Source organism: Aphis gossypii, chromosome 1, assembly GCF_020184175.1.
Source record: "Aphis gossypii isolate Hap1 chromosome 1, ASM2018417v2, whole genome shotgun sequence".
In the NCBI taxonomy this organism is placed as follows: Eukaryota; Metazoa; Arthropoda; class Insecta; order Hemiptera; family Aphididae; genus Aphis; species Aphis gossypii.
The window spans coordinates 65,456,457-65,483,935 of NC_065530.1; the positions used below are offsets into that span (position 1 = coordinate 65,456,457).

The window sequence follows — 27,479 nt, forward strand, 5'->3', positions numbered from 1 at the left end:
CGTAATATACAGTTTTAAAAATTTAATATCACTTATGACTTATAGAATTTTAGAGATCATCGTAATATCAATCGATCATAATTATTCTTCATTGAGTCTTTTTAGTAGATGTATTAAGTCAGTGGCGTAATTTTATGTTAATATGTGGGAGGTAAATAATAGTAGCAATAAATAAACAATAAATAAGAAAGTATTAATAATGTTATACGCCTGTATAATCAATACCAAAACCGATCACTTTATTACGATGTACCATACTACCATGTACCTATTACGGGTAATGAGTAGAAAAATAAATAAGATGTAAATAATGCACATATTCCTACTTCACAAAATACTTCATTTTAAAATCAGTTTAAGTAAATTTAATAAATTATATTTATAGAAACATAATATTTGGAATTTATTTTCGTAAATAAAGATATTATTATTATTATCAATTAATCACTCTATCATAATCAATATTTCATGATCGAAATGATTTATTTATATTTTTGTAATATTTAATAATATATTATGTGCGTTTTCTGCGTTTGATAATTAAATACATGTTTACGATCAACTCTAAAAAGAGGAAAAATAAATACCTAGCTATTAAACTGTGCAAATAATAAATATACCTACATAATATCTTTGCTTATAATATTTAATAATAATTAATAATTATTATTGAGATTCTGTGTGGAGTGAAATATTATTACAATTCACAAGCTGCAGGTTTTATAATTGCAGATAATATTGTTAATATTATAGGTATCTTTGGTTCAAATTGTATGTTATCGATGGGTTACGACTGCAGGTGTGTCATTTTCAAATAGGTAATGTAAAATTTTCTAGTGGTATCATAGTATGTATATTGATTACAATTTATAGATTTGTGAATTGGAAATGAAAATAAATTTAAATTTGTATTTTACTACTCGTATTTTATTGTTTAGTCGACATATAATATCAAAATAATTGTGTATATTATTTTTTAACACCTATATGATAAATAATGTATTATATTCATTTCATTTGAATTTTTTTTTTAGGTATTGATAGTTTGCATTTTAATTTTTAACACAGTTATGATTTTACTAACTGACTAGATTTTAAAAATGTATAAAATGTTTATTTAGAATATTTAACGTATACATATTAATTATAGGTATTATTCTATTTATTTATACATTATAGACTATTATAGTCATTCTACGTGTACCAATCGTGCGTATAACCTATTAATTCTTATTAAAGGTATATAAATAGCAATTTAAAGTGTTTTAATTATACAGTATTCTATGCATAATGATTTTCACAAGAATTTGAGACAGGTAATAAAACCAAATAAGAATTTAGTTATATGTTATCAAAACGTAATTCAATTCAAGTTATGTTGAGGCCGCGATTGGTAATATCATCGATAATATAGAAGAGAATACATCAATAATAATCGATGTAGTAGAATGCCATTAAAATTAAATACGTATTTTAGATACACGGCGTAACGAATGCTTAAAGTCTTTTAAAGTTCTAAACTGTTGGAAATCGTTAGAGGTTAGAAGAATTATTTACTGTAATAGTATGGTAGTGGCACATTCTATGGTTGGTATAATATACTCTTATCGCAAAAATCTCATAGGCATACCTTACCTACAGGCTACAACATTATGTCTAAATAACGAGTTCCGACCTTATTACAATCATTTACAAAAATTACAAGTTACGCCAGTTATGGTATTAGTATTTTAAGTTCATTGCGAGCAATAACAAGAATTTTGCCGAAACGACAATATTATTATCTCGTCACCAATCGACCGCGTAAAACGACTATTAGGTAGGTATATTTAGTATTTGCATCATTATGTAAAACGATATTTTTGGGAGATGAACACGAGATCACAAGCAGTAGTGATAGAGTTTTGCAAGGGTTTCATTTGCTGTTTAATTTATTTGTCTTACGGAAAAAATCTCTCCGATCATAAATAATGAATACGACTAAAATACAAGTTATATTTTGTACTACACGTCTACACTACTATTTTAGAGAAGTATCGTAGCATAAGCACAAAATAATATGTTTCACTGTTTCAGTCATTGAACCTATCAAAATCTCACTTTTTTAATGTTCATTCTTTGTCGTTTAGTTGTTTGTTGTTTAAATTGATTTTGTTTGAAATGTTCCATCCGTTCCAATCTACATACCTAGCTCTTGTGTATGAAATTTATTTTGTTTTTCTTCGGATTATCATTATCTTATTCATATATAGTGGGTCCATACTCCACAGTTTATAGTTGACTATTTTGTTAATTTTTTAAATATTAGTAATTTAAAATTTTATATTTATATATATTATACATATTTTAATATTTATTTGTAAGTATTAACTATTAAGTAATAATCGTGAATAATATTTTATGATATTTAAACTTTATGTTCTATAATAATAATGATAATAATATTATACCTTACTATTCGCCTAAATGCTTTTGCCCGTTAATATTGTTTTTATTTGGATTCTAAACCACACGCTACGTTTTATTATTTAATTTTGATAAACGTACAATATTATTCTTGTATATTCATTAATGTTGTTATTATTTTTTTCATTCCCCACTCGAATTCAAGTTGCAAGTGGTGCATATACTGTACGGTGCGTCAACGCGACGATAGCGCGTAGGCCGCAGACGGACCGGTTTGCCTACGAACACCGCTAGATGTCTCCGCCTCGTCGGCCCGTCGCTATTTTGCCGCGGACTCACGACCACTGCGACCGGTCACCAATACCAAGTTAGTCAGAGTGTCAGTCACGCGTTCCCTCCAAAAACTGGCGCACGTGTAGTTTACTCCGATTTTACAAATTTCATTATTCCGCCATCGAAAAGATTTTACGCGATATTGTACTGTGCTAATACGTTTTCGTCGTCGTGAAAAAAAGACGCACGGGGTTAACTTAATGCCGTAAACGGTTCCGTGCCTGGTCGCGTTATTCTCAACTGCAGCAGCAGCGGCTCTGCAGGTCTCGATAGCGTACTGCACGTCCTGAAGACAGAAACGACCGAAAAATAACAAGGTAAGAAATAGGAAAATTACACATTTTAAAACGTAATATTAATCAACCGTACGTGCACATATAAATGAGTCGAATAAGCAAAATATGTTGTAATTTATATTCAATATATTATATAAGTAATATTATGGGGGCGTGGTGATAATAATAATTAACAAACGCTTGTCATATAATAAAAATAAGACGTGTCGCGCAATAGGTATCTATAAACTATTAATGAAAATAAATTCTATGGTTAAATAATTTAATAATTAATTATAAATTTATAACATTGAATCACACCGCGTAGACATTGGAATTCACTATTCATAATTTATGTTTATTTATGTCTGCGGACACCTATTGTTTTGGTATGAATCCACAAAATTGAGCTTCGTGTGTTTCAGTAGACTCATAAGTAATAGCTGTTATCATAGTTGATGGTTTAAAACGCGACCGATAATAACGAAATTGAATAAATATTAATAAGTTTTACTATAACTTATATTAAAACTTGAAACATAAAAAAATTTTTTTACTTTTTTGATTCAAATTATAAATGCAGCTAAGATTTTAATGAAAGTAAAAAAATCAATTATATTTCGGTTTATATTTCTTAATATTTGAATAGTAAAAATATTGAATTAATTTTTCATTAAATTAAATTATAATAGTACGACTTTAAATTGTTTTAATTAGCCAATGAAACAGTTCATTGGGTGTATTCGATGTCTACAAAAACGTATTAGTTAATACTTTTAAAACAATATATTGTCTATGCGGATGTTATAACATAGTATTTCTGACAATATATTATTCTGCTTGTCGTAGGTATTCTTTACATATTTTAAGGTAAACATGTTATTATATTCTGTCGTATTAATTTTGTCTGTTTAATTCATTTAAATTATAATTTATTAAAATTAAATCTTAATAAAATTATCAACAGTCTAGTATTAAGAAAATAAATACATTTACAATTATTATTTATTAACAATAATAATACAAATAAGTATATTCATTTTATATTTTTAACGAAATTAATTAATTTTGATGGTTAAAAAATACTCGGATATGCTATTTATCATATGCGTTGAAACATGCTGCTATAGCCTAGTATATTACTTGCCGAGTTTATTATAAATTATTTAATATTTTTTATTTTATTTTATTTTAATATTTTTTATTTAAATCGTTGTTGACATTTAATATTTTATGTTCTTTCTCACTCTATACCTAAGTTGTATTTTATTTATAATACAGTAAAATCTAAATTAGTATATTAGATTATACTTAGATACTCTAAGTCCAGCAAAGTCAAATATAGTGTTTTATTTATATTTGATAGGTATTTGAGATTTATATACCTACAATATATTTAGGGCTTAAAGATTATTTTAAATTTCATTGTGATAAACTGATAACTGATACTACTCATTTTTATTGCTGATTTTTATTTTTACCCCTGAGATAAATTTTAAGTTAGGTACTTTTGTAATTGAATGATTTTGCAAATTCATACAATTACATACCTAATATTGTTATGTTAATTTCTCTTTGTTAAAATATTATTATATTTTATTATGTATTTTGAAAATATTAATATCTATAATTCTTTCGAGTATTTTCATAAATAATAATAATAATAAAAATATAAAAACAAGCAGATAACTGGTATATAATACTATCTCATTTACATTTTTGAAATTAACTCAGAATAGTAATAATATGAGTCCATTAAAGTCAATATTGGAATACATGTGCGCGTATTATAGAAACAGGTCAGTATCTATATAGAAATTCTCAGAGGCGTTTTAAGCGTGATTTTAAGTTTCACCACTCATTAACTTGAGAAATATCGAATTGTTCGATTAACATGTTTCGGTCCTATAACCATAGTTCGATGTATTATGTTAATTTCGAAAATATAGTTCGCGGGTTGTTAAAGGTAGGTATAGTATCTACTATAGTCTACTACTAAACGAAACAGTACCTATAAAAATAGTTGTACCTACTCAGAGTTTTTTCTTTAATTTGCCTGTCGTAGCTACTATTAGGTATAGGTATATCATATACACTCATATACACACAAGGTTTGACGAAGCACTTTTCCCTCCGGTCAAAGATAAATAGTAGTTTTCTAGTTTACAATAACACACGCTACGTCGTCGCAGCGGTTGTATTTGGGCGTAAGGTGTCGGCAGACGTACGTGGGGGCTATGAAAATATATAAACACAGTGCGCAAATACAAGAACCGAGAGTCGGATGATTTTTTTTGCATGTAGGTAGTAGGTACCGAATTAATGTTGCACACGGGACTATATAGCCGCGCGCGCAAAAAAAAATATAATACTTTCGAAATAGAAATCTGCGATGTCTACGTCTGTTGCAAAAAAATAAGCGAATTCATATTCTCCGGTTTTATATACCGACAAGCATAATAAATATACACATTGTGGGCTAGGTGTGTACTTATACGCATAAACATATTACCATACCATAATATTATGTTGTAATAATTGTCGACTTTACGTTCGTGTAAATTTAGTTTTACGTTAAATCGCATGTATGCCCACGTCATGGATCCAGAATATGTCAGAATATTAGTCTTCATAATATAGTTATACCTAAACTATGCCTCCGTATATTTAAGTACAAAACCGCGAGTTCCTGGAACTGGAGAATTCGAAGTATGACGGATGTGACTATGACTAACTCGGATGTTCGTCATCTGATTACGGTGTGACATCATACTATAATGTGATGGAGACGCGGTGCGGACAGAACCAATACGATATTATTATGAACAGGTGCAGTGTTTTGGCTGTTTGCGGCGGTGTAAAAATAATGGTTTAACATTAACAGTGACTATAGTGGCTGTTTTTTCAATGTGTCGAAATGCATCATCATTGTCTGCGTTGCGGTCGACATTAAACATCATAATCTCAACAGCGAAAAATCGTTCAAAATGCGTAATGTAGTTTTGGTCTTTGAGAGGTTTTAAGAAAAGTTTTGCTACGATCACTAACACTATACACACATATATATATATAGTCTGTTATAACTAATATAATAGACGGCAGTTATCGTTCGTGAATAATGAATATATATTGTTTGAGCAATTTTATTGTACGTCAAACGCGTCAGAGTGTTTTCAAATGTTTACATCGTTCACTCGCTACCGAAAAAAATGTTTATATACACATAAAAAACAACGTCGTTTGCGAGTACGCGCCTATATAATAATAATAATAATATATTACATATTGTATTGTTTAATTGATCGCATACGAGACAGCGAACGTCACTGCCGAATGGTTTACGCGCGCAGATTTTTAATCAAATCCCAGTAGGTATAGTCACGCAGAATATGTATGAGATATTTACTGCAGGCGGAGTAGCAGAAGAGCAAAACGAACTCGCATATTATTGTTAAATAATATACTAATTCCATGCAGCTGTCGTCATTTTCACGGACGTTAAACGTGAGGACGGAGACAAAACTGTTTACATCTATACGTAAACGAAACGTATAAGATAATATAATACGAGTAAAGTTATGTATAATTGTATGTGTGTGTGTGTGTGTGTGAATGCTAAAAACACTAATCTCGACTGAACGTCGTCAACCCGCGCTGTAACTTTTTTCAAACAACAATTAATATAAAAAAAATATCTCAGCACGACGAGATCCTTGAAGTTTATATACCTATATAATTCATTGTGTATATACTAATGTTTGATAATAATAATAATACACAAAAACGTGTACACATACGACAGCGACGTCGACCTGCAAGAGTGCACATTATCGTATATGATAATATTATATATATACATATGCATACTATTATAATATTCAATAAACCGACAACGCGTTGAGAGGCCGTTGTACGGATCGTCATCTCGTTTGTTCGCGAGATTCTGATTCGTATGAATGTGTATTTGACAACAAGTCGAATTCTATTGAATGTAAACAGCCTGCTGTATATATGATTATCACGATGGTACAGATACTACAACAAAACTTCTAAATATATTATATATTTTTATTATTGACTTATACGGTGTCGAGATAATACGATTATGTACAGCTCTATAATTTATACGGCTCAAATAGATGGACATCGGTATTACATAAAAATAATACTTTGTTGTTGGTACCTATTAGTTATTATAAGAATAACGGGTAAAAAACATTGCTAAATTATAAAAGCAAACTACACACAGTATAATATTATACAATATTATGGATCTACTTGATTTTCGAATACTCTGATGTATTATAAGAGAGAAGTGATTGAACATGAAAAAATAATAATGATTGACTGTAGTCCAAACAGCTTGTATCTGATTTTATAATCAATTTAAAAATATTATAAAAAACTCACGTGTGGGTTCGTGTACTACTGGATCTGAAATCTTAGACATACGCGTGCAGTAGATGTATATCGCACAATATTCGTGACAGAAAAAATATTAACTTTATAGTTATATACTTTTATATTATTAGTCTAGTACTATAATCTTCGTTTACTTATATATATTTATATTATTTAATATAACTTAATATCTATACATATATTGTTGTCCGTATTATAAATAATCCTAAAAAATGCATTGTTACTGGATCCGTTAAGCGATAGTTTTTTGTATATTTAGTAGGCATACCTCTGTGTATCAGCTTAATAGCAGCAATTGGTTGAGTGGTGACACTTATTCAATGTCATATTTGACCCAATAGTGTAATGTGCTGCTGGACACAATCGAGTTGATTTAATTAAATATCGAGATCATAATAAATTCAATTGTCCTTTAACAAAGGTATGATAATAATATTCGTGATAATAACAATAATGTAAACAATAACACGTGCATGGACACCTGATACACCGCGCATATATTATAGGTGCTTATATCGTGTGCCCTTGACACATTGATTTCAAGTGATTATGTTACAAAACCACAAACATAAAGTGCCCATCCCCGGAGGCTCGGCAACGCCCGCGGAATTTCGTTTGACTCGGAAGCCTTTTTCAGACGAGTCCATTAAATTATATTATAACTATATTATTATTATGCGGCGGTGACAATGCGCCGTTCGCGTATTTTACGAAACGATCACAATTATAATATTAGTTGCAAATCTGGGCGAGACGCGGTAGTCAACAGTTGGAAAGGTTATCTGCTGAGGGCGCAGAGCGTAGGCTCTGTTCATTACATTATTTGATTATTATTTTTTTAATATTGAAGTCTCTGGCCGCACGTCCTTGTCGACAGCGCGACTTCTGCCTATATAATGTGTGACGTTATTTCCGGCTGTATTCTCGAAGCTTCCTACCTGCTTTCAACAAACAAGTTATATTTATTATATACCTATATTTATATTTTAACTGGGTTATTACCATGCTGTTCCGAGGCTGGCAGAGTCGATCTGATTTTGGTGTTAACCTTGAAAGTCCGAAAAAAAGTTAAGAGGGCTGAATAGAGTAATTTACTATGTAGCATAATAGGTCTACCTATGTTAACTGGTCGATTATTATATAGATAGTAAGAATTTTGCATATGACTTCAATCGTACAAGACCAAAATCGTTACGTAGAACATATTATAGCATAATAATATCAATATGAAAATGGTGACTTTAATATTATTTATAATGTATTCTATTACTAAATAGTACAAATAATTTGAATACAAATGATTAAAATTTTTTAAAATCACAGTGGTTATACAAAAATTCTATCAATTTCGAATTCAAAATTATATACAAATACACTTTTAGTGAATGGTAAAGTGGCAGTACATATATGTCTTTTTAATATTATTGAAAAATGAAAAGCAAATAATAGTTAAGCGGAGTAAATTATTATTACTACTTATAATATTGCAGCTATAAAGCGAGAATTCACGATATTCTATTATGGAAAATAGAGCGTACGTTTTTCAACTGTTGACCTCAGTTGTATTGTTTTTGATATAGAAGCAGCGTTTGATATATGTGTCTATAAGACATGGGACGTGGGTATTGCTTTTATTTAAGAATCCTTGAAACGAGGAGGTTATGAAATAATTCTAGCGAACAATATAAAATATTTTTTTTAAAAAATTACGAGTGTTTCCTAAGGCAATATTCATTAAGAGCCACGTATGGATTATGAATTTATAAGAATTTAATTAATGAGAACAATAAACCCATAAAATTTGGAAATTGTATTCGTGTCTATAATTCAATTATAATTACAAAATAATATCGTGTTCGGCACAAGTCAATGATTTTTTTATATTATTCATAGAACAATGTTGTATAATAAGTAATTTTAATTTTCACTGATCATACTTGTAATTCATAATATCGTCAATAGTACTTACAAATACATTTTTTAAATGAAAAACATCACTCGTAAATGCGCCTAGTGTATACACAATACACATGATACCGAAAGAGTGTTATGTAATCAGATAAGTACCTAAGTGGCTAAGTACATTATGCACACGATGAAAAAGAAATATACCTATATTATACGAAAAGACGCATGTATTCAGCGAAAACTACTGCGATGAGCGAATGAGTCATTCGATACTGTCCACCAGCAGATTTTACCTTGTTTGTCCGTATATGGACGAACGACTCTCGTGCCGGGGGACACTTCTATACATGGCCGTAACCTTAAAAACCGCTAACGTTAATAATACGTGAGTATTACCTAGATATTACATAGATGGAAAATGAAGGATTCACCCCCGAAATTCAAAAACTCTAACAATATAATATTATACGTGATATGTATTAATATTTTGGATGTCTGGCTCATATAGAAACTATATCGGTGTTGCCGAAAACGTATACAATTAATCCGAACGACGCAGTATTGTACACGAACGGATATGAATTACAAAATAATACATACAATAGCCAAGTGCATTCGATGGTGTAATATACGCGGTGCACCGACGGGGAAGTGTCGCGGTCCAATGCAGACGACTACTATTATATTGTTATTATACACACGATCGTGTGCCCTTGAAATCTACACTAGTTTTTGGTCATGACATTGACGTTGTGACTCACTGGGTTTCGTGTATATTAAATGAATAGGGGTGAGAATTATATAATATTAGCGTAACGTAAAACTAAAATTTAAATAATCTATAGTCTGCCTTAAAAGTCTCGTATCACTCTAAATATCTAAGCAAGATCGGAATTTATCAATATACTTAAATACAGTTATATGCAGTAGTCTATAACTATTTAAAATTAATGGTATGCATATTTTATTGTAGATACATGTTGAAAAACCACGCGTCCATGCATATACATTTAATGATTTGGAATAGCTATAGAAGCATATTGAATTGCTATAACGCCATGCGCGTGTTCATTAAAATACGTGGTTACTGTACAATTTATTGTATTTGTTATTATATTATAGTTAAAATGTATAGGAATTCGATAATTGAGATGCAAGTTGTAAGCTAACAAAAGAAAAAAAAATTAATTTTAATCGTACACTTATTAATACGTACCTATTTATATGTTTTAGTGTTTCAACATTTTAAAATTAAATTATGTGTTATAAACATTACTCCGAAGCTAACAATTATTGACCAAATTGTAAAAAAATATTTGCATGATAACAATATAAATAGTTATATTCATTAAATAACCTATAGGTACTCGTATACTACATTACTTAATAAAAAAAATACCAATATAATGCAACGTAGAAAAACCTTTTTGATCTGTAGCGATCGCGTAATATCTTGCAGCAACGTAATACGGCCAATCCTTCTCGTTTACCGAGAATAATCTAGTTAATTATTTGTACACAGATCTACATATACGGTGCATGTGCTATAAATATACTTCGAAGATGAAAGTTTTGCACAATATTGCACGTGGAAATTTATCCCGGTGAATCCGACTGTAATAATACCTAATATTTAGTTTTAATTAATAAGGATACTTATAATATTTAATATTATTTGTGATAGTTACAATATTAAATATTGTATGGATCTACCATTAAGGGGTGTTTATAAGAATAGAAAAAAGAGGTGGCTAGACAAAAAATATGAACCTGTAATAATTTATGATACTCATACAAATGTATATTAAATAATAGCAGTTTTAGAAGTGATATTCCACTACAAATGTGTATAGTATTGTGCGTATATATCTCTATACATTAAAATAACACATTTTTTTTATATAATGAACGAAAAAGTATCTTTTAAATATCATCCAAGGGTGGAGCTTCAGCCCACGCAGCCACCTATTTATCCTATATTCCGCTACTGGGTCGTGACTCGATAATAAAACGAAAACGCGGCTTTGATGTCCAACGGTCGAGATGAATAAAAATAACCCATGTAATTTTTAAGTGCGTGAGTTGAGTTTATGCGCGTTTTTATATATATACATGGTTCTCTACGACAAAAGTTCTATCATTAATTAATTTTCCGTGGGGTGAGGTGGTCGGACAAAATCTACAAGTCATAATTTTGGGTGAAAGTATGATCGTGTTACCTGTATAAAAGCAAACAAGTAATGTTTTTTTTATTTATATTCTTGTTTTTTTTACCATCGTCTTTGATAAATACGATAAATAACGATGTTTATAAAACCCTATATTGCTGCGATTTCTCGTTGCAAACGAGCAATAACAATATTATTATTATTAAAACTATTATAGTCGGTGCACATACATAAAATATAATATAATCGCAATCACGGATTAACCTCTTTGAACTTATACGCGGGGACGGATCGCGAAGAGGGAAAGTCAGCGACGGCGGTGGCTGTTATGGCGTTGACCTTGGCAATCGTCGTACATTACTTGTCAAATCCCGTATGGGTCCAGGGATTTATATTTGTACCTATTCATATTTATTTTATACTGAGATGGTAAGAATGTGCTTTTTTTCTGAAAAATTTTATCATCAGTAAAAAGTGCCTCTAAACGTTTAAAACAAATTTCCTAGCATCAGTTATTATAATAGGCCATAATTTAAATAGTATACCTACTATTTTCAAGTTTTGTTTTACGTCTCAAACGAAACTGTTTTCTCGTGATCTAAACTTATAATTAGTAATTAATAATAGCCATGCATAATATTTAATCATGTATATTATATACTAGATACAACGCGTCCGCGAGAGGACTCCGAAGATCGCTCAAATCCTTTCTTTAATCGTTTCTATAACACGCTTTATATTGTTTACATATTATATATCATAAATGGATTCCATTACTTAGCTCGCTATCATCTTCGTCAGCAAAATTTTTGTTTAACACCATTTAAGCGTGTAATATTTTTATGCAATTAAATTCACTCGTTGTAATAATTATTATATTTATTTCCTAACCTATAACTCTAAAAAACAAAAAACCCTATAGGCTATAATAATAACCATCGCACGTATTGTGGAGATTTCTCGTTGAGACCAAACACAATAACAATATTGTTATTATCGTTCGGAGTCCGAAGATATAAATCGCAATCACGGATTAACCCCGTTGAACTTACATATATACTCGGACCTTAGGGGGAAAGTTGGCGATAGTTGACCTTGACAGTCGTGTAGGTACGTTACTTGTTTTATATATCATTCGTACAGCGGCGGCGGTAGTGGTGTCGAAGAATTTGCTAAACACCAAAACGCTACAATAATATGTGTGTATATGTCTTATAGCTATGTATCCGACGCGGAGATAATATGACTACGTCTCTGTCGTCGAGGTTGTGTGAAAGTGGTCCCGGTGTGGAATTCGCTTGCGTCCCGCAAAAAAATCGTCGACAGACGAGCTTAGGAGAAAAAAAAACAAATTAAAATTTTTTTCCAATGTAGTTATCCGCGACTGGTTTTCACTTTTAACGCGCGCGGAGAAATCATTATTATTCCGTTCTCGATCTGGGTCAACACCAAAAATATGTTGTATTATGTGCATATTGCGCACAGCATATGTCTCTTGTACACTTCTAATATATATGTATAATATTGTATACGAATCCAAGAGGCGTAGGGAACGAGTATATAATAATATTATTATGATGTATAATATATCGTTCGGATTACACAGGGCGAGCGAACGGTATCTACATTTTAAAACCCGCGCACAATCGTTCGCCCCGTGGCCACAGATCGTAATAGCTATTCGTTTATCATAGTAACTGTTATTACGCGAACGGTGGCCCGCGCAGCGTTTGAAATAAAAACGTGCATAATAATTATTACATATTATATACGACTTAAAATACATTATATTGTATATATATATGTATATGGCTGATAATATAATCAGGACATATAATATATAATATTATGATTATTATACGCGTACCTATGATTTTAGCTACCGGTTTTTATTGCAGCACGATATACCTACTTATATTCGTTTATCCCCTGATTGCTCGTCACGATAAAAAAAAAAATGTTCGTTTTTCAATTCGACAGTGGTCGAATATGGTGTCTATAATATATTGTTATATATATATATGTGTCGTCTGCTCAGGAAAACGTATAATACGTAAATATAATGTAGGTATAAGTTATCAACTGTCCACTATAATAATTTCGTTATGTAATATCGACTATCGACCAATATATCACTATTGTTATAATTTAGGAAGACCAAATAATTGTATCGTATAACAAACTAGAAAAAATCAAATACATAGTATGATATCAATATTGATTAGTTGGGAAAAAAATCGTTATTCATTTGACACGAATATCAGTCTTAATTTTTTAGACACGAAGATGATTTTTTTATCAGTTATATTTCGGATGTATACTATATATTATACTATATACAGTGAATCGTATTCGCACACATATAAATAATATACATTATATAAAATTAGAGGGTAAATGTCTTTTACAGTTTAAATACACCGATCAATTTTCTTAAAGACTGCACTCTTATTATACAATTCTATCGTATATTCGCATATTATAATATTATGTTTGTAATTCTTAAAGTACTCTGCAATCTGCAGCTATTATATAATTTGAAAAATTAATGTTTTACTGCTTGCGAATAGTATATATTATAATATTATCTACATAATTATACATATTGCACTTCATGGTATAAAAATAATCATATGATTTCAAATTTTTGTTTCGACATTATTAAACAATATATAGGTACCAGAATTATTTTTAAAAATTCTTTAATAATAGTTGTACATTATTTTATCATACCGATTTTGATTGAAGTGTCATTAACTCGTTCGGTTGGATTGAAATCGAACCGTGATTTGCATACCTTTTGCAGACCACACCTTTATGTTGGGCGTGAATATGCTAAAAATCGGATTATATTACTGTGCATCAAACATAATTAGAGGATTTAATTTGTTCGCACCCAATGATGTACTCCTACAAAATATGTTTACGCTGTTATTGTAGTTCAATTGTGTACCGTTTTTAAATATAGAATAAGTTATAACTGCATCAGTTTAGAATTATAATACAGTTAAGTAAACAGTATCTACTATTAATGTGTACAATCATATTAACCACATAATTTATAAAATAAAATATAAATTATATTAGATAAATGAGTTTTAAAACAGGTATATTATTAACTTCATTTTTAAATTAATATAGCTTTTAACTATAAAAATTCAAAATTCAAAACCTTGTATTAAAAATTACTCCTATAGGTAGTTTGTATTTTTAAGTAATACTAATATGAATTTTTTTATTTTATTTTAATATATGTATTATGTATAATAAAATATGTAAAATAATAAAATATTATTCCAAATGGTATTAGGAACAAAATATAGCTTAATATTTTTATTTTAAATTTAAATTCATCAATAGTATAATTACTTATGTATAATAACATTAATATTTAAATTAGCTGTAAAATATAAACAATTACATATTATATCAAAAGAACCAAGTTAAACAATTATCAATTTTATAATATTTTGACATACTAAAACGATTGTGGTAGTTTTGAAATTCATGTAAAAAAAAAAATAAACAAAAAGTATAATAAATAGGTATACTATATAAAAGAGGTGGCCAACTTTAATAGACTTGTGATCGACTTCTGAGTTTTTCTAAATTGTCGCGATTGACTAAAAAAAGGGTCTCAATAAACAATAATATATTTTATATAATGCGTGTTTCACTTTTTTTTATTTCTTTTACTTAGAATATTAATAAGTTATAATAATGTTTAATTTTATAGTTTTACACAAAACGTATTTGATAATAAATTATTACTTGTAACATATTATTTGTTTACTGAAAAAAAAAAATCAAGAAATGATAAAAGAAAGTTGCGATCAACTCGAACTTATGTAGCTATAGACCTGTTGATCATCCCTGCTATATGGTGTATTCAATATATTTAATTTTTAAAGTATTATAAATAAGAATGATGATAATTTTTTAATAATGACAATATAACCTTTAAGTAACTATATAGGAAAGGCCAAGGTTGAACAAGTTAATAAATAATTTAAAATCAGTCAAATTAAATTAAAATAAAAAACTGAAAATAATTGTATATTTTTAAATAATTTAGTCAAATTGAAAAAAAAAATATCAAATTAATTTTACTTTTTAACTTCCGAGTGAAAATATTTATTTTAAATGATAACATAAATGAGTAAAAGTATTAGGCATTTATTTAATCGAACTGGGATCCAGTTAAAGTAACTCGCTATTCAAGAAAGTTTAGTTAATAAATTATTGTTAGATAACTTAACCTAAAATAATTAAATCAGAAATATTTATGCTCATCGCCTTGGAAACTACCATCATTTATTTTTGACAGAATTAGTTATAGCCACTAATGAATCTATTTTGATAAATGAGATTAAAGTATTGTATACTATAATAATTATTATTAGGCACGTGTAAACTGTAAGTGTGAACAATTCTTAAAGATGTAATTGGGAGGAGAAACAAAATCTAAATGATGTTATTTATTACTGTATTGTACCTACGTCATACTTTATCGTTTAAAAAAAATATTGTTGAGCAGCTCTAGCTCAACTATATGTGAAACGTATTTACGCTTCGTTATTATATTATTGACTTAAATCGGATTCATTAAATGTACTATACGCACACGAAAGCAGTACGCCATGCGCTGAGCACGATGCGTTTAAACCGTAAGAATGCGCACCACGTGGGAAGAGACCGCCAAAACGCCCATCGGTGCTATCAGATTTTTGTCGACTGTATAATATAATATAATGTAATATAATATATATATATACAGCATATTATAATAAACGACGCCCAATTCGGTGCGCCGACACTGACTTCGAGGCCTCAAAGCAATTAGCGATACCGTTTTGGGTACACACGCCGATATATAGATACATATTATCTTAATATATAGTCACGGCGTGCCGATTAATCATCGACGGATATTCATTTTGTCGAAGGCACCCTCCGATGAACCATCTATACAGAATGCCACGAGTAAAATATTTTAATACTAATTAAAAGTATGAATCAATTGCAGGCTCCCGCATTAATATCAATATTGTTGGTCCTTGCGTATAAACTACGAAATTATATTATATGGAAAATCAGTTCTCGCAGTGAATAACCGAGACGGATACTAACTGCAGTTACAAATATGTAATATGTTATCAAATCTTAAAGATAAAAAAGGGAAGACTGACAGTTCGGTACCTTATTCTGTATCACTTATACTAAAGTTATTCAAGTCTGATAAAATAAAAAAAATAATACAATAATGTGGGTACCTACTAAATAATAAGTAGGTGTACTTACATAAAAATAAAACAGAAATAATATTTTTTGTTATTCGATTTTTGAAGTAAAAAAAAAAAATAATAATAAAAAAGGCGTGACACTTGCAGACAGTTCTCTTCTTTTTACGGTGAACATTTCTTTACCAATTGGATTTTATTGTGTGTTCTTTTACGTGAAACGATTTTTATCAAACAAGTTATGGACATATGTTTTTGAATATTATGTACATGTGATGGATGTAGTATGATTGAGGTACGTTGTATAATTACGTTAAAATAATGTATTGTACTGATGGATTCGAATATTGGATTATTCTGACGTCTGACGGCATGTTGGAAGTCATAACCTACTAAACCATTATGGCGACTTCTACATTACCTATTACATTATTATTACATTATATTAAATGGTTTAGTATACATTATATAATATATAAATATAAAATAGATGTATCTGTATACAGTTAGATATTCAAGAATAGTTATTGCATTATTGATTAATGCATCCCGATGGGAAAAGTATATAATATATATATATATATATATATATATATATATACTTATTATATACCTACCTGCTGTGCTATAAGTTGGAATGTTAAGTATAATAATATTTTAAGAATTAAACAATACTATAATAACTCATTCACATAAATATGGGGTACTTAAATAAAAGTGACTATACTTACTTAAACATTTGTATAAAATGTACAAGTTTAAGTAAGGCTATGGACTTGTAGAACATACAATTTACTATTTAAATTCATAACGTATTACACAATTTTTAAAAATATATATTTATAAAATAAGAATGGTGAAATATCTGATATACTTATTATAATAGCGATATCATTATTAAATATCCAAGGTCGTTTTGTAGATGTCGTATAAAGCTTAACATGGAACACGTCCATTTTGGATGATTTTATCTAACTGTGTTATCGAAATAACAAGCAGTACTAAATTTTTTCACTCGTCATGCACTGACACAATGAATAATATTATTAAGAATCAAATGACCGAATTTTGGAGTAGTTAACTCACGCATCTAAACCTAAACTGAATTTTGGCACACGATTGAATGAGTATGACTATAATAAATACATAATGTAACCAAAGTTATTTGGTACACCAGTACCCGCGGAAGGCATGTGCGACACACTGCTCACTGCACAGGGTGGCATTTTTTTGGAATTTTAGGGACGGCGTTGTTTATAAATAATAATATATAAATTACCTATATAAGGGCGGCAAATTATAGGCAATTGGCACAAGACAGCGAAAAACCTAGCGTCGGCACTGCGGTACACTGTGTATAATATTTATTAAAAAATGTAGGTAATTATTTTTTATTATTCTTTACTATAAATTATAACAAGCAAGAAAGTAGAAGGTATGTGGATAATAATACCTAACTAAAATTATGCGTTTAGTTTACAGTTCACTTAAGTTTTTTAAATTACGTATTCAGATTCATATCACATGAAATCATATCAAATCTCAAACTAGTTTAAAAAGTGTATCTTTTTATAAGTATATAGGTATATAATATACCTACATATTATTGCGGTTACAGGATAATGATGAAGAATACATGCGTGTTATACGTATTTTAATGTTTATATATACATTGGCCTATCGGTAATTTCTTAACATTGATCGATGTTTATCGTTGAAAATAATTTTTCAAGATATTAGTGTTATTATTGTTATGATTGATCATCATCTATATCATGGGTGGACAAACTACTGCGCATTTGATATTTTTAATACTGAATGGTATACTTGCTCACATCTAATAAAATAATATATTATAATTTAATTCGCAGTATTAAATTTTAAAATTTTTTTTTTTTTCAATATTATTAATTATTTCATAAAAATAGTAAATGTAATATATACTAAAAATTGTTTTAAAATACATTTTTATTTAAATTCAAATTCAACAAATTAAATTTATGTTAAGAATGAAAGTTATAAAATTATAAAAGATACACAAATGATAATTTCATTAAGAATATTTCTATTTTTCTTATTCGGTACAATATAGAAAAAGCTTGACCCCTGTCTTATAAAATAATATTTTCATTTTTAGATTTCTACGTTTACATGGCATATTTTACTCTAGTGTGAGTTTTTAAAATTAATTCTAAGTAGGATAAATGATAATATATTTATAAAAAATTAATTCAATGAAAATCGTATCAAGAAGTTGTTAACATTTCAAGATATTATTATATTGGTGAGAAATATTAGTTAAATATATTTTTAATGCTTTTTTACACATACATATATTTAAATATTTAGTTTAATTGAGTATTATAAAATTTTAATTTTTAGTTTATTTGAAGGTAATTGATATTCATGTTTTTTTTTTATAAAAATAAAACGTATTTTAGATAATTTAAGCTTAAATTCTAGTTGAACAGTAATATTAATTCCATATACTTAATATGATTATGATAATTGTCTAGATTACAAGGTATTATGAATAAAACAATTATATGCTATATTAGGTACTATAATACAGGTTAAATCAATAGTTGTTGTACAATGTACATAAAAGAAAAAGTATTTTTAGCTAATATAAAGCTTAAATTGTAGTTAAATAGTATTATATCCATACTTACTTGGTACTATATATATTGATAATAATTTTCAATATTAATGCTAGATTAAGAGGAATACTAAGTATTAAATAAAACAATTATAGTATAAGTTAATTCACGTGCGATCGAATTTAGCGAGAGGAGCATTGCACGTGTTCAGAATAGATAAAATAATCGTAGGTAAGCTGTTTTTGAAATAAAAATAACAAAAAGTTTATTATTTTCGTAAAAAACCAAAGAATTTATGTTGTATCGCCCAGTTTCCGGTTGTCAATGAACGAACGCCTTCGCAAAATCGTATACGCAAGCAGCCAAACATATAAGTAATAGCTGAGAATAGTAAAATTATCTAAAACCTGTTTAGTTGCGCTTTAAACATTATTAAATTTGTACCTCTGATAGTTTTTTTGGTCCTCAGGTCACATGTGTCAACGCGTAACGTTATTAATGAACGATTTTGATTAATTTAATATTATGCTAAACATCAGTAAAAGTAGTTGCAAGTATCATATAAATAAACATATATATATATTTAGATAAACCTATAGGTAATTCACACATTACTTTCGTTTATACACAATTATCACCGAATTTCGCGCTACTTTAATAACCGTAATTCAAGTAAACTAACGTATTATCTTTAACGCCATATAACTTTTTTACTGCAACTATCGTGACGAAAAAATATTACACAATACCTACAGAAATATTAAGTAATGTTACAGTGTTACACGCACGGACAATCATTTTTCAATCGCATTTTAAAGGTCACTTCAAATCGGAGTTTACCCATCGTCGAATTTAAATTTACCTGTAACGTTTTAAATATTATACAAACAGTGTCAAAATCGATTAAAAATGTGTTTATTTTATACGGCACATGCATAAAAATACAATACTATAAATTAGGTTTTAAACTAATAATATAGTCACAGATATACCTATTTCGTTTTACGGTCAAATGTGTTTAAATATCACGATGAATTATTCTCACTTCTCAGAATTAGACGGTTTGCATACCTATGTATTTCTAGGCCATTATAATGTATAGTTTCTACTTATGTGTACTTATAAATGTCATTTTTATATTTAAATTGTTTAAATAGAAAATTCAGTGTTATTAATGTTATTATATTATTCAGTCAGAGGCTGTTTATCCTATATTATTGAATTACTTTATAATTTCGCGGTCTCACACTAGTGTAATTCTTTACGACTGTTTAATAGGTACATATAAAATAATCGATCGCAAAAAATTCGCTGTGGACCTTCTATATAATACATACAGGTCTATGTGTAATAATATAATAGTTGCACAATAATATAGGAACGAGTGCTGTCGTTACACAACGCTTGAACGTTATGATTTCTACGGAAGCGATCGTGATGTTTAATACATATAATAAAACCAATTCGAATCGGTAAAGAAATAATAAAAAATACAGTATAATGTATTAGGTTCTCCTATTGGCGGCTATTATAGACGTTTCGACCAATACGTACAATGTAATATACACACACAGAGAGACGTGTTTTACAATTTATCTTTAATCTATCATTCTCTATCTACATAATATATAGTACATCAGCTGTGTCTTTATTAATGAATAATATCTACATGCGTTCATATCCATACCTATCGTATTTTTCCAATCGTGAAAGTCTCATTGCTGTAGGGTGGTGTTGACGAACAAGAGGCCGCACCTATTATATGCGTCTGTATAGTTTTTCAACCGGAGATCAGCTTCGTTGTCGTCAGTAGCTACAGCGGACAACCGTCAATTCGTATTAGGTACTATATAATTGATAACCGGTCCGTTAGATTTAGATGCACTCATTATAATATTATTATACGATAGCAGTATTATAATTATTATTATACTTCACCTAATACACAATGGAGGAACGTCCAGCTGTATATAGGCCTAGCGTGTTGCCGTCATCTTATGAGTATGCGAGGAATTTTTTTTTTTACATATTATACGACCAAAGAGGCTGTTTTTTTAGGTCACGTTGTACAAAGACCACAATAATAATATTATCATCGTCATTCTTTTATATCTCTGTATAAGATCAATGTATTTGATGACGTGAAAAATGTATGTAACTCTTAATTTTCTTCTCGATCTCGTTTTGTATTTTTAAGGGATTTCGAAGGAAACATACCCATTTTGATCACTGTTGGATAAATAAATGTCTGTGAATATATTATTTTATTATAAATCTGTTTAAGATGCATATTATGTGAGCAATTTGCTTTAGGATTAGTGAACACTACATTATATACTAAAAAATATAAAAAATATAACTAATATAAAAAATGATACCAACTTTTCAATAAATATTATGTTGTTTACAATTTGTATTCATTGCTTTAAAATGAATATTATACATTATAAACTATAGTTGTATTATATTATAATGCATGTGTAATTTTTTTTTTATTTTTTAAAAAAATGTATTACCTTATAAAATATTTCAAAACGGTCGAAATCGTTATTCACTAAAAGAACGTCGTCTCAAAGAAGATAATATAATATGAGACCTATTACCTATTATTATCGCTTTGTGTGTTGCCCTCGTATACATACCTATAATTATGTATAGTCTGCGCGATCACAGCCGGAAGAAATATGATTGTTGGAAACTACAGATAACTCGGCATGGGGTTAATCCTCTGCGACAATAAAAGTCTGTCGGTATGTCAAATCCCTCGCTTTAGTATTATAGGCATTAAACACAAACAAATTAATGATAAAAACACGCGCGCACAATTATATAATTTATATATTTGTATATATTACTCATATTAAAAATCTATGTAAATACTAAATTATTATTTTTCTTATATAACAGTATTATTTACGACTTGAGATTATTTAATCTCTCAAATAAAAAAAATAAAAATATCTTATATCACGTTGGCATGATAATAAATTAGAATTACGCGTGTTATAGCTTATAAGACAAATTTTATTATATATTATAGCTGTTTCAAAAATATAGGTTGAATATCTTTACTTTATGGTCATTCGTTTTTACTTTTTATACTTGTTATAATATATGAAATATTATTATATCTGATGGTTTAATTATTTATTACGTATGTTTGTATTCATTTATTTTTGACATTAACTATTTTTCTTCTTATTTCATATTTCAATTGAACTTTTTGGTTTTTATGTAAGAATCACATACATAAAAATAATTATAGAATTAACTTTTAAATTGTGATATACTTACCTTCCGTACTGAATATTCATATTATTGTTATAACTTATCGATTAAAATCTACTATTAAATATCATAATAAAATAAATTTTATGTTAAATAATATGTGTGTGTACATTATGGGTTTACGAATTTCGACTTTGAAGTGTTTTGATTAAAATAAGCTTTATTCATTTAAATATTAAATTGTGAATATTCCGTTGAACGTAGTAATATTTCTAGCACAAAAAATACATTTCTAATTGGTAATTTAATTAATAATCTAAAATACAAAATAAAATATTGTATTAATGGTACACAATATTAGTTATTTTACATTAAAATTAAAAAATTTAAAGTATAGACTAGCATTTATATCTATGAAAACTTTTGTACATTTTTTGTAACATACCATACTATATAATATTATATGGTATTTTAATATTATACTACAAAAGGTGCAAGTTGTTAAAAAAATGTATTATTTTTATTGCATTACATAGTATATAGTTTTGAACTGAAGTGATATATATTTGATAATAACAAAATTAAAGTATATTGTTTTTGAGATTTATAATATAATAAATTATAATAGAATGATGTACTTATTATTTAGGTACTTGTTAATTTTATCAAACCAATTATTTTTATTCCCACGTCGTTACCAGGAAAATTGACACCTACATAGTTATTATTGTATACTACTTGGCTTATATTAAAATTAAACATTATTTTTAAATAGTTCATTAAGTGCCTATTGATTAGTGAAGAACAAAGCAAACATTTCATTCTTTAATAATCTTAACATTTTGGGTATTATATAAATAGTACCCATAGAAACCTCAATTACTGACTGTTTCTACAGCTGTTATAATACTTGGAAATTAAGTAATTTCTGTGTTTTATTTTTCTATAGATAATAAAATGGCAATTATCATTGTTAAAATGTTATTCTTACAAATACTTGTATCTATTAGAGTTTAATTACAGAATAGAAAAAAAGGATTCAACTATTTTATAATGAAATCGAAGACGTGATTTTATACGTGTGTGGTCGAAGGATGACCCCAAGAGGTCATGTTGCTTATATTTCTGTGCACTTTGATTTGTTTTTAATAACATTCGTTATTAAAAAGACAGAAAATAGTCATTGGAACACAAATAAGAAATTGCACCCGTTTCCCAAAATTAATACCTCATTTGTCTCGCAGAAAATACAAATATATTCTTTGTCTTGTGCCGCTGACCTCAAGCGTATAACAATACATCTGTCATCGAATGTGTGTCCTTCGTATATGATTTATGTGTTATGGTAACGTAATTCAAAAATTCAATAAGCAAAACTATTGTAATAATATTTTTTTATAACAGTTTTCACACACGACACATTTGTAAAATTGCATTATTACAATATTGGAAAATATATTTTGTTATCATAAAATACATAAATACAAACAATACGATGAGACTAAGCCGTAAATGTTAAACACCATTATTTTTTAGTTTGAAAAAATAACAGTGTTATATTTTAATTGTAATTACCTACAAATAATAATGACATCAAAAATAAAAATTCTTCAACTAACACCTTAAACATCGAACTGCAAAAGTTAAATTACTAGTAATGAGCTATGATATTATATTGAGCTTAAAGTAGAATTATATGTTTAATATTTTGAGCGATTTATTATTTTTCAACAGCTTTATGTTAGGAATATTAATGTATATATATATATTAATCAGAAAAACGAGACAAACTTTTTTTCTTCTTTGCATTATAAGTTCATAAAAAGAATGTTTGGTTCATTCTAATTTAATTTTATTGGCTTTTTATAAAGACATGAAATAATTGTGAATCTATTTATATTAGTATAATATAAGTGTATAACAAAATAAAAACAACCATTTGTAATTTTATAAAGTGTATATAAGTATATAATTAATAATTATATTTATAAATGTGTACGTAAAAGACGTACTTTTTATACTTACTTATCGAATGTCAAAGTATTAATAATTAAGATATATATATTTTAGATTTTATTATTTGGTGATACATTCATTTGTTATAAGTTATAACTGTTTTAAAAGATACTTAATAAATGCATTAATATAGTACAACTATTTTAACATATTATTTTAAAATAAAAATGTACAATGTACATATATTGCCTAGTCATTACGCCGTTGTTAGTTGATACACATTTTGAATAATAAAATATAAATTGTATGCCGGTAAAAACACTGAAAATTAATTGTATTATTAATAGTAAGTGATCGCGAAAATAATTTAAATTTTAAATTAACCAAAAAACATAAGTAACTTGATACATTATTTCTTCCGAGATACTGCGGAAATTTCGAGTGATAAACAATGTTTAAGTAGTCTACTGAAAATTGAATAATTATTAACTTTAAATGATTTATAGACATTATTTCACTTCAAACTATAATTTCTACTCTGTGCATACCGATACTTATATATTAATGAGTCTCCATAAAACTGAGTTAGGTACTTATTTAAAACTCCGCCGAAAGTTATTTCGTAATAAATTAAATAAATTTAAAATGTTATAGTGTAATGTTATCATGTATTATAACGTTGAAACTAAACTTCCTTAATACGCATTGAAAAAATACGTTTATGAAAAGAAATTGCGTGCCATGGGTATATATAATTATTGTACGCACCGTAATAATAATAATAATAATTATACGTTTAATCTCATTGTGTCGAAGAAAAAAACTTGTGTAAAGAAAAAAAACACTACTCGTTCGCACGTGAACAGAGCATCAACTGTAATTATTACCCTTCGACTACCATTTGATAATTACCTTTTAAGCGAGTGTATTACGGTTGCTCGCTGCCAAACGTTGAACATCATTTTGCTAAACGTTACAATGTTGTACCTAACTACCCGCACTTTAAAACGGTCTTAATGTCGTCGTTTGCAATTATTTTTTTTATTAAGAAAAATTGTTGCTCGTATAGTATACATTGCATGGACCTCGTGATGCGATTACTTCATTAACGTCCTATCGGGTTTTAATTTATGTTTTAATCTTGATTATATAATAATAGTATTATTAAAAAAAAAAATAACCTAATACGAAAATTTATATTATTCGTCCTATACTTGTACAATAACTATTAGAGATTTAACATAGATATTTTGAGTCTTACTAAATAATATTTTAAAGATATTGACAGCATTCTCTCATTGGTTGTTACAGCTGACTTACACGTTCAAATATAAAATATTTTCACGAAAATCAAAATCATAAAAACAATAATATGGGATCAATCGTACTTCGTAGAAATATTTTAATAAATATTTGCAGTATTAGGAACTTCACTAAATTGGTACGAACTTATTTTGGTGTTCGTTATTATTTACCAATTTATCAATCTAATCGATGTGATCTGCTCGTATTATAATTTGTAATTAAAAATTTTAATTTTCTGTCAGATTATGTCTACAGGTGTTATCACTTTTCGCCGAAAATCTTCATCATTCTAAACATCACCGTGTCACCACGGGTCAGTTAACCGAAATGACCTTTGTTAGAATGCTATAGGTAATAGGTATATAAAATATAAATAAGCAACATTTACTTAAAATACCTAAAAGTAATATTAGTATAGTAGGCACTGTAGTTACCTTGTACTAACAAATATTATGCAGTTAGTTTATTATATTTGTTCGCGTGTGGCATGTAGGTAATTATTATAAATACCTACTTAATATCTTAATATCTATTACACTATTTCACTTTTGTCACCCAGAATATAATAACGGATTAACTTGCACGTTGTATGACCCACGTGCCTAGGACAAGAAGAGTTATTATTTTTGTTAGTATTTACATGAGGACAAACATCGTTCCGGCATTAACGGCCCGGAACATTTTTTTATATATATATTCACTCCCCTCCCGCCGCGTATGGTTCACTACTCGTATTATATATACGAGTAGTATATAATATAATAATATAATAATATGTATATATGTATAAGTATATATAAATATTATATAGTGATGATTTTTTTTTTTTTTTATTTTAAAAGCCACTATAGTATAAACTATGATAGCTTGACAATTACATAGTAAAAAATATAGTGATGATACAGGGCTAAATTAAACCGTCGAATGTTTCAGATGACTGAAGTGACGAGCAGGACCGTCGGTTTTAGAACATCTGCCGACGGCGACAGGAAAGCCTTGTCCGTGAGAAGATACGAAGCCAAACCTCCGGAAAACTTGGAACTGGTAAGTCACACGCATAATCAGTCTATACTGTACGACGGTGACGATGACGATAATAATAGATGTCGAGAGTTTATAATATTTTATATACCTATAACTGCCTAGTTACATAACCTAACCCAATCTGTGTTTTAAACATATACATATAAAAAAAGGTGAAGTATGTTGTTCGATCTAAACAGCAGTATTTTAACCGCAGGCACGATATGCGAGACCATACCTTTCGAAAGATTAAAACTCCCATTAAGTACTATACTTAGAATTTAAAATAAATTAGTTTGAAATGTTTATTACAGTTAATTTTTTGATTGATAAATTATACATCCTCAATCTTCATTTATTAATGAAAACGCGGACCATTAATATAATATTATAATGATAGAGTAGGTAATCAATAATAAATGAATAAATAAATGAATCAATGATTCACGCGTCTGCCTTTCTTTAATTTGTATTTTATAACTTTATATAAGTAATAGTACATTAAATGTATTTAACATAATATAATAGATGTATTTTAGTTTATTCTATATTATTCACCATCAACGTATTAAATATTTTAATTGTATTTTTAATTTAACTTAATTTCAATATTAA

General features: G+C 28.2%; 1 protein-coding gene across 1 annotated transcript in view; it reads left to right on the forward strand.

Annotated features, from left to right (window-relative positions):
• Positions 1 to 2,762: 2,762 nt before the first annotated feature.
• Positions 2,763 to 27,479, forward strand: part of LOC114121323 (uncharacterized) — a 58,975-nt gene continuing 34,258 nt past the window's right edge. The window contains exons 1-2 of the mRNA XM_050198798.1: positions 2,763 to 3,056; positions 26,775 to 26,885. Coding sequence (XP_050054755.1) covers positions 26,775 to 26,885 — 111 coding nt within the window. The 5' untranslated portion in view covers positions 2,763 to 3,056. The remainder of the gene's footprint in view (positions 3,057 to 26,774; positions 26,886 to 27,479) is intronic.